The following is a 10500-nucleotide window of genomic DNA, read 5'->3' as shown; positions in this document are numbered from 1 at the left end:
TGACTGCTCTGTGTGACACACTCACTCACTAACTCACACTCTCTCTCACTGACTCACACACGCGAACACACTCACTAACCCTCACACACACACACACTCTCACTAACTCACACTAATACACACTAACTCACACTCTCACTGACACTCACACTAGCTCACACACACACTCACTCATTCTAACACACATTAACTTACACACACACACATCTAGATCTGTGACTGCCCAATGTGACACACACTCACACTAACACATACTCACACACTCGCACTGTGACACACTCACACACACTCGGCTCTGTTACTGCACGTAACACACCCACTAATTCACACTCATTACTCCATGCACCCTGACACACTCACACACACTCATTACTCCATGCCCCCTGACACACTCACACACACTCATTACTCCATGCCCCCTGACACACTCACACACACTCATTACTCCATGCACCCTGACACACTCACACACACAACTATCTCACTACCCCCTGACACTCACACCTATATCATTACTCCTTGCACCCTGACACACACACTCCTATATATAATATAGGTGTGTATATATGAGTACTTGTACACTCGCAGACATATATATGTATATACGCCAAGAATGAGACAAAGGCAGCTGCACTATCCTACAATAAAGTGTTTTTATATATATATATATATATGTGTGTGTGTGTATATATATATATAATATAGGTGTGTATATATGAGTATGTAATGTATACAAACAGAGACATATATATATATGTGTATAGACACAAAATACTGGAGTAACTCAGCGGGACAGGCAGTATCTCGAGAGAAGGAATGGGTGACGTTTCGGGTCGAGACCCTTCTTCAGACTGATGTAAGGGGAGTGGGCTGGACAAAGATAGAATGTCGGTGGAGACAGTAAGACTGGTGGGAGAACTGGGAAGAGGCAGGGGATGGAGAGAGAGGGAAAGCAAGGGTTATCTGAAGTTAGAGAAGTCAATGTTTATACTGCTGGGGTGTAAACTACCCAAGTGAAATATGAGGTGCTGCTCCTCCAATGTACGCTGGGCCTCACTCTGACAATGGAGGAGGCCCAGGACAGGAAGTTTTTCACTGTACCTCTGTCCTGTCTTTCTGTCCTGGGCCTCCTCCATTGTCAGAGTGAGGCCCAGCGCAAATTGGAGGAACAGCACCTCATATTTCACTTGGGCAGCTGACCTCCACAGCCGTCAGTGGCAATGAATTCCACAGATTCACTACCTTTACAGAAAGGAATGTCTGTGTTGAAACATGCAAGGCTGTGGGGCTTGTCTGACCATCGAGGCTGTGGTGTTAGAGAGAGGGTAGTTGACCCAATACCACAGGTGGATGATGTGGCTCACACAGAGAAAGTTGTGAAGATTCAGTTTATTTTATTGTCACGTGTGTCGAGGTACAGTGGAAAGCTTTTGTTGCGTACTAATCAGTCAGCGGAAAGACAATACATGATTACAATCGGCAACCTATTATGTTTATTGCACGAATATTCACGTATAATGATTTAATAGGAAACTATTAAAAGGGTAGCTTCTTCACACAGGTGGGTGTATGGAACGAGAAGGTAGTTGAGGCAGGTACTTTAACATTGAAAGGCCATTTGTTGCGTGCTATCCAGTCAGCGGAAAGACAATACATGATTACAATCGATGCATTTACAGTGTACAGGTACATGATAAAGGGAATAACGTTTAGTGCAAGATAAAGCCAGTAAAATCTGATCAAGCATCAAAAAGGTAGATAGTAGTTCAGGACCGCTCTCTGGTTGTGATAGGATGGTTCCGTTGCCTGATAACAGCTGGGAAGAAACTGTCCCTGAATCTGGAGGTGTGCGTTTTCACACTTCTGTACCTCTTGCCTGAAGGGAGAGGGGAGAAGAGATTGTTTTCCAACAGCTGTAATATACAACATAGAACAGTACAGAGCGGCACAGGAACAGGCCCTTCGGCCCACAATGTCCATGCCAAACACGATGCCTATTTAAACTGAACTCCTCTGACGCACGTGATCCACATCCCTCCATTCCCTGCATATCCACGTGCCTGTCTAAAAGCCTCTTAAAGGCCACTATCGTATCTGCCTCCACCCCCACCCCAGGCACCCACCACCCTCTGTGTAAAACATAGAAACATAGAAATTAGGTGCAGGAGTAGGCCATTCGGCCCTTCGAGCCTGCACCGCCATTCAATATGATCATGGCTGATCATCCACTCAGTATCCCGTACCTGCCTTCTCTCCATACCCTCTGATCCCCTTAGCCACAAGGGCCACATCTAACTCCCTCTTAAATATAGCCAATCAACTGGCCTCGACTACCCTCTGTGGCAGGGAGTTCCAGAGATTCACCACTCTCTGTGTGAAAAAAGTTCTTCTCATCTCGGTTTTAAATGATTTCCCCCTTATCCTTAAAAAAACCTGCTCCGCACATCTCCATTAAACCTTCCCTCTCTCACAAAGCTACGGTAGACCCTCTAGTTTTTCCACATTTCATGTTCATAAGTGATAGGAGAAACATTAGGCCATTCGGCCCATCAAGTCTAATCTGCCATCCAATCATGGCCGATCTATCTCTCCCTCCTAACCTCATTCTCCTGCCTTCTCCCCATAACCCCTGACACCCGTATTAATGAAGAATCTATCTATCTCTGCCTTAAAAATATCCACTGACTTGGCCTCCACAGCCGTCTGTGGCAAAGAATTCCACAGATTCACCACCCTCTGGCTAAAGAGATTCCTCCTCATCTCCTTCCTAAAGGAACGTCCTTTAACTCTGAGGCTGTGACCTCCAATCCTAGGCTCTGGTCCACCCTGGGGAAAGGTTTCGACTGTCTATCTACCTATGTATGCTGCTCATAATTTTAGAAAAATCCTCTATTAGGGTCTCTCCTCAAACTCTGACGTTCCAGAGAAAATGTGGCAACAAATATGCTCCAATTCAAAATGAGCTGTATTCTTAAACTAATGTATATTATTAATGCACAAGAAATATAGGCACAAGGAACTGCAGATGCCGGTCTGCAAAAAGACATACGGTGCTGCAGTAACTCAGTGGGTCAGGCAGCATCTGTGGAGAACATGGATAGGTGACGTTTTGGGTCGAGACCCTTCTTCAGATTCAACTCAAATTCAGTTCTGAAGAGGGGTCCTGACTCAAAACGTTGAGTTTAAGAAGGAACTGCAGATGCTGGAAAAATCGAAGGTGCACAAAAATGCTGGAGGAACACATCGGGAGCAGCAGCATCTATGGAGCGAAGGAGAGTTTATGAGAGGTTGAGTTTACTTTAGTTTAGTTTACTGACACAGGCTTGAGACTTTAAAGTCAAGTTATTAATAGTAAATAACTAGGGAATTTTCAAGACTATTTTAACACTGTCAAAAATAATACATAGAGTGCTGGAGAAACTCGGTGGGACAGGCAGCATCTCTGGAGAGATGGAATGGGCGATGTGTCGGGTCGAGACCCTTCTCCAGACTGAGAGTCAGAGGAGAGGGAAACTAGAGATATAGAAGGGTGAGGTGAAGGAAATGTAGAATGGTTCATTGTGAGTTGAGGGGAAGGTGGTAACGAGGTGTACAGTCAAATAAAATTAAACAGGAAGCTAAATGATAACCTGCTAAATGATACTCACAGTGTGGACTCCCCTACTGATCTTCCATGCCTGAGTTGCCGTTTGTATCCGTTCTACAACACTGGTGGAGATAAAACACTTCAAGTGAGTATTCCTTGTGAGTATTTAGCTCAGCAGTTTTTCTTATATTGAAGCTGAACACAACGACAAGACTGAATGCACAGAATGCTGGAAGAACCCGGTGGGTCAAGCAGCATCTGTGGAGGCATAAAGGTGTAAGCCAATGTTTCAGGTCGACACCCTTAGTCAGAACTCCCGTCTTGACCCAAAACACCTTTTGCCTTCACAGAGTGGGTCAAAGGCACATCCTATTTCTATACTGTGGGCAACTTACAATCCAGCGGTATGTAGATAGACACAAAAAGCTGGAGTAACTCAGCGGGACGGGCAGCATCTCTGGAGAGAAGGAATGGGTGACGTTTCGGGTCGGGACCCTTCTTCAGACTGAGAGTCTGGGGGAGAGGGAGACACAGAGATAGGGAAGTGTAAGGTGTGAAAACGAGACAAAGGGGATGCAGATCAAAGAAAATGTAGAAGAGATCATTGTTAGTTAGAAGGTGACAAGTAAGCAAACAGAGATAAAATGTAAACAAGGTCAGTCAGACTGGTGGGAGAATTGGGAAGGGGGAGGGGATGGAGAGAGGGGGAAAGCAAGGGCTACTTGAAGTTAGAGAAGTCAATGTTTATACCGCTGGGGTGTAAGCTACCCAAGTGAAATATGAGGTGCTGTTCCTCCAATTTGCGCTGGGCCTCACTCTGATAATGGAGGAGGCCCAGGACAGAAAGGTCAGTGTGGGAATGGGAGGGGGAGTTGAAGTGCTGAGCCACCGGGATATCGGGTAGGTTTAGGCAGACTGAGTGGAGGTGTGCAGCGAAACGATCGCCGAGCCTGCGCTTGGTCTCGCCGATGTAGAGAAGTTGACACCTGGAACAGCGGATACAGTAGATGAGGTTGGAGGAGGTTCAAACATAGAAACATAGAAACATAGAAAGTAGGTGCGAGAGTAGACCACCAGGTCCGTCGAGCCCGCACCGCCATTCGCTCATGGCTGAACACTAAACAGACACACTTACCCACAAACAGTAGACACAAGACACAGAACACAAGACACTACCCTCCCCTTTATACCGCTATCACCCCTCTCCACCCCAAGAACCTCGTGATCTCCTGGGGGAGGCAAAAAAACGGATAAAAACCCAGGTCCAATTCGGGAAAAAAATCCGGGAAATTCCTCTCCGACCCCAATCCAGGCGATCGACACTTGTCCAGGAGATCACTCAGGTCTTACTATACTAACCATACCTAGGTCCATATCCCTGCCCTCTCCCCGTAGCCCCTTATCCCCTTGGCAGCTAAAAAACCATCTATTTTAGTCTTAAATATATTTAACGTTTCTGCTTCCACTGCTCCCTGGGGCAGTGAATTCCATAAATTAACCACCCTCTGGGTGAAGAAGTTCTTCCTCATCTCAGTTTTAAAAGAGCCCCCCCTTATTCTGCAACTATGTCCCCTAGTTCTAGTTTCCCCGATCATTGGGAACATCCTCGGTGCATCCACCCGATCAAGGCCCCTCACGATCTTATATGTTTCAATGAGATCGCCTCTCATTCTTCTAAACTCCAAAGAGTAGAGTTCCAGCCTACTTAACCTTTCCTCATATGTCAATCCCCTCATTGCAGGAATTAATCTTGTAAACCTTCGCTGCACTGCCTCCAGGGCTAGTACATATTTTCTTAAGTATGGACCCCAGAACTGTACACAGTATTCCAAATGTGGTCTCACTAATACTGTGTACAGCTGCAGCAAGACCTCCGTGTTTTTATACTCAATCCCCCTAGCAATAAAGGCCAAAACTCCATTGGCCTTCCTGATTGCTTGCTGCACCTGCATACTAACTTTTAGTGATTCATGTACTACTACCCCTAGATCCCTTTGCGTTGCATTACAACGCAGCTCCTCCTCATTTAGAAAATAACTTGCCCTATCATTTTTTTTCCCAAAGTGAATGACTTCACATTTATTAGTATTAAATTTCATCTGCCAAGTTGTTGCCCACTCACCTAGCTTATCTATATCCTTTTGCAGACTCTTCCTATCCTCCTCATCCCCTACTTTTCAAGTGAACCTTTGCCTCACCTGGAAACACTGTCGGGGTCCTTGGGCGGAGTCGAGGGGGGAGGGATAGGGAATGTTAATTCCTCTAATTTCAAGAAATCCTTGCATCCCCTCTGTCTTCCTCCACACTAGTCCTGCCAGATCCACTGTTCGCATCCTTGTTCGCACATCTTCCCCAGCCAACAACGGACCTTTGTGGGCTCCACCCTTCCTGAAGTCACCTGTTGCCGGTGCCAATTTGTTCACGCCTTTTCAACTAAGGTGTTTAGGTTATTAAATAATCTTTAGTTTAAAATCTTTATTTTAATTTAAAATCTTTAGTTTTGTTTAGTTTAATCTCATTTCATTTAGAGATATAGCACGGAAACAGGCCCTTCGGCCCACCGAGTCCGTGCCGACCAGCGATCAAGCAGATAAGAGTTGGTCTTGACATCGTGTCCGGCACTGACATTGTGGGCCGAAGGGCCTGTTCCTGTGCTGTGTTGTTTCATGTTCTATGAGTTGGAGGCTGTGGAGGGTCTAAGGATGTGGAGGCCAAGTCAATGGATATTTTTAAGGCGGAGATAGATAGATTCTTGATCAGTACGGGTGTCAGGGGTTATGGGGAGAAGGCAGGAGAATGAGGCTGAGAGGGAGAGATAGATCAGCTGTGATTGAATGGCTAGGTAGACTTGATGGGCCGAATGGTCTAATTCTCCTCCTATCACTGATGAACATATGAACTTCCATCAGTTCAGGGTGGAGAGAACTTTGATCCTAATCTTAATTTATAATTGCAATAAAGCTGCATTATTTCAATGGCGTGGGTGGAACATGAGCCTTGAGCTGAAACATTAACTAGTAATCCAACATAAATGTCACTTTAACTGTAGAAATGTGTTATTGGGCATCACTAAACTCAAGTTCATGAACCTTGTCAGATCATTGCTCAACACAAGATCTGTTTACTTTGTTCGCTTTAGTCTCTAGACTTTAGAGATTATAGAGTGATACAGTGTGGAAACAGGCCCTTCGGTTCCATCCTGACTACGGGTGCTGTCTGTACGGAGTTTGCACGTTCTCCCTGCGTGGGTTTCCTCCGGGCGCTCCGGTTTCCTCCCACACTCCAAAGACGTGCAGGTTTGTAGGTTAATTGGCTTTGGTGTAAATGTAAATTATCCCTAGTGTGTGTAGGGTAGTGTTAGAGGCCTGACCCACTTTCACGACCTCTGCCGAGTTTGCCCTTGACTCATAGGAGGTCGTAGGTAGGTCGTCAGGAGGTCGTAGGAGGTCGCAGGTAGGTCGTAGGTAGGGCGCGACGCTAGTCGTAGGTACTCGTGGCATCAAGTAGGTCCGGGGCGTTTTTCTAGCCTGATGAAAAATGTCCACGAATAAAAAAGGTCGTGAATTAGGTCGTGAAGGTGGGACAAACCTTTGCGGGGATCGTTGGTCGGCATGGACTCGGTGGGCCGAAGGGCCTGTTTCTGAGCTGTATCTCTAAACTAAACTAAACTAAAATAAACTCACCTCCATAATTTTCTTTCTCCGTGAGACGACTCCGAAGAGGCCGGTCAGCAAGGCGACCAGCACCCCAGCAACGATGGGCTCGAATGGCACCTCATCTAGTTTAGCTGCCAAACAATGCAAGGAATGTCAGTGTAGCAATGAGAAACACATTCCCCTTCCATATCTTTAGACTGACTCCCTCTCCCCAGAATCTCAGTCTGAAGAAGGGTCCCGACCCCAAAACGTCACCCATTCCTTCTCTCCAGAGATGCTGCCTGTCCCGCTGTGTCTACCTTCAGTGTAAACCAGCATCTGCAGTTCCCTCCTACGCAGAAATGTTTAAACCTCAGACTTAAACCTAAGTTTAAGACTTAGGAATAATGTGTTCAGATTTTGGGTCAGGTGGGTCAGCGTTGAATGGACCATACACAATCATGAATTCATAAATACCTCCACTTGGTCATCACCATTCCTGCTCAAAACAATAGGGATGGCTGCAACAATTTAAACAAAACTAAAAACATTAACAATGAAGGAATTTTCAAACTTTAATACTGCAGAAGGGTCTCCGCCCGAAACGTCACCCGTCTGAAACTGAAGAAGCGTCAGATGTTCATGTTCATAAGTGATAGAAGCAGAATTGGGCCATTCGGCCCATCAAGTCTACTCCACCATTCAATCGTGGCTGATCTATCTCTCTCTCTCTCTCCTAACCCCATTCTCCTGCCTTCACCCCATAACCTTTGACACCAGTACTGGTCAAGAATCTTATCTATCTCTGCCATTGACTTGGCCACCACAAGTGCAGCCAGCACCGGTAGTCAGGATCAAACCCGGGTCTGTGGCCCTGTGAGGAAGCAGCTCTACCCGCTGCTCCACCGTGCTGCCAGGGTGATGTTGGCAATTCTCACCTTTCACGTTGAGATGGAAGGTCAGATGTCCACTTCCAAGGGTGGAATCGGCCCTGCAAAGGTACGTCCCATTGTCCGCGTTCTGCACCTTCCTGATGGTCAGTGTGAAAGCTCCGCTGTCCTGGTGTACGTCATGTCTACCTGCCTCCAGTCTCAGCGACTCATTATCCTTGGACCACGACATCACTGCCACTGGGTTCGACTTGACGTTACAGGTCAGTGTTGCGTCCTGCCCCATGTACACGTCCACGTGCTCATCACCATCCCAACTCAAAACAGGGACGACTGCAGCAAATTTAAACAAAAATAAAAACATTTTTAACAAAAATAATTTGTCTGTGCACCAGTCTCCCCACGTTAAACAAAGTCACGCACAGGCATCCTCCATGAGTGGACGGTTCACCAGACTGATTCCTGGGATGGCAGGACTTTCATATGAAGAAAGACTGGATAGACTCGGCTTGTACTCGCTAGAATTTAGGAGATTGAGAGGGGATCTTATAGAAACTTACAAAATTCTTAAGGGGTTGGACAGGCTAGATGCAGGAAGATTGTTCCCGATGTTGGGGAAGTCCAGGACAAGGGGTCACAGTTTAAGGATAAGGGGGAAATCCTTTAGGACCGAGATGAGAAAATCATTTTTCACACAGAGAGTGGTGAATCTGTGGAATTCTCTGCCACAGAAGGTAGTTGAGACCACAGTTCATTGGCTATATTTAAGAGGGAGTTAGATGTGGCCCTTGTGGCTAAAGGGATCAGGGGGTATGGAGAGAAGGCAGGTACAGGATACTGAGTTGGACGATCAGCCATGATCATATTGAATGGCGGTGCAGGTTCGAAGGGCCGAATGGCCTCTACTCCTGCACCTATTTTCTATGTTTCTATGTTTCTAAGCAGGCCTGTAAATGCCCAGTACAACTGCCGCCAGGTTTACCTACATCTGATATCCAGAAGCACGCTCCTCTTGAGCGTGGAGTTGCTGAAGACGTGGCAGCTGACAGTGGCGGCGTCGGCATCAGTCGTGACTGGGTCGATACACAGGGTGCTGACATTGATGCGGTTGGTGGGCTGCAGGTCAACCACTCTGTCTCCCCACAGCCAGACCAGCTCCTCGTCCCGCGTGGCGTTAATCACCTGACACCTCAACGACACCGCGTCCGAGACGTTCAGCCTGAGTTTATGGTCGGTAGTGCGGTTGTTGATGGCAACGTCGATGCCTGGTGAGAGAACACACAGAGTAACGCTGGAGTAACTCAGCGGGTCAGGCAGCATCTGTGGAGAACATGGATAGGTGACGTTTCACAGAGTGCTGGAGTAACTCAGCGGGTGCAGCAGCATCTATGGAGCTAAGGAAATAGGCAACGTTTCGGGCCGAAACCCTTTCGGGTTTCGGCCCAAAACATTGCCTATTTCCAGAAGGGTTTCGGCCCGAAACGTTGCCTATTTCCAGAAGGGTTTTGGCCCGAAACGTTGCCTATTTCCTTCGCTCCATAGATGCTGCTGCACCATAACTCAGTGGGTCAGGCAGCATCTGTGGAGAACATGGATAGGTGACGTTTCACAGAGTGCTGGAGTAACTCAGCGGGTCAGGCAGCATCTGTGGAGGGAGGGGACGGGAGACGTTTTGGGCCGAGACCCTTCGAACAGCATTAGTTTGCAAACGTACGAGACAAAAAGGTAATTTTAATAAGGAAATTAGCAGTGCAATATGTCACACTGCAAAAGGGGCTTTAGATTTCAGACTTTCGAGATACAGCGTGTAAAAGGGACCTTTGGCCCACCGAGTTCTTGCCAACCAGCGACCACTCTGTGCACTAACACTATCCTAAACACAATAGGAACAATTTACAATTTTTTACAGAAGCCAATTAACCGACAGACCCGTACGTCTTCGGAGTGTGGGGGGGAAACCGGAGATCCCGGAGACAACCCACGCGGGTCACGGGGAGAACATACAAACTCCACACAGACAGCACCCGCAGCTAGGATCGAACTCGGGTCTCTGGCGCCGTGAGGCAGCAACTCTACCGCTGCGCCACCGTGCCGCAGATTTGTCATGATGTTATACAGATACATTTACGCCACGTTTTGACACCGATCCTTGTTAAGTATTGCCAGTCCGAAATCTGACTTCACCACGAGAATATACGTTTAAATAATTAAAGTTAATCACACAATTTGCGAGGATGTTGAATCAATTTCTCCATCACCCGTGAGATTCAATCAGGTGAAGCTCATGTAAAGACTCGTACCTGCACATCCAGGGTGAAACGCCACATTGCAACACAGAGCAAAGATTAGAATCACAGAGATCCACTGAGCCATCTTCCACAGATACGTT

At 46.9% G+C, this 10500-nt stretch overlaps 1 protein-coding gene across 1 annotated transcript; it reads right to left on the bottom strand.

The window, feature by feature from the left end:
• Nucleotides 1-3660: 3660 nt before the first annotated feature.
• Nucleotides 3661-10500, bottom strand: tmigd1 (transmembrane and immunoglobulin domain containing 1). Its single transcript, XM_033046405.1, has 5 exons — nt 10412-10500; nt 9098-9376; nt 8160-8444; nt 7270-7373; nt 3661-3708 (listed from the first exon to the last, which is right to left on the bottom strand). The coding sequence occupies exons 1-5, from the start codon at nt 10482-10484 to the stop codon at nt 3661-3663; spliced, it is 789 nt and encodes a 262-aa protein (XP_032902296.1). The 5' UTR covers nt 10485-10500.

The sequence above is a fragment of the Amblyraja radiata genome, chromosome 28, assembly GCF_010909765.2.
Source record: "Amblyraja radiata isolate CabotCenter1 chromosome 28, sAmbRad1.1.pri, whole genome shotgun sequence".
NCBI lineage: Eukaryota > Metazoa > Chordata > Chondrichthyes > Rajiformes > Rajidae > Amblyraja > Amblyraja radiata.
Note: the sequence above shows the minus strand (reverse complement) of the source record. Positions and strands in the feature narration are given on the sequence as shown.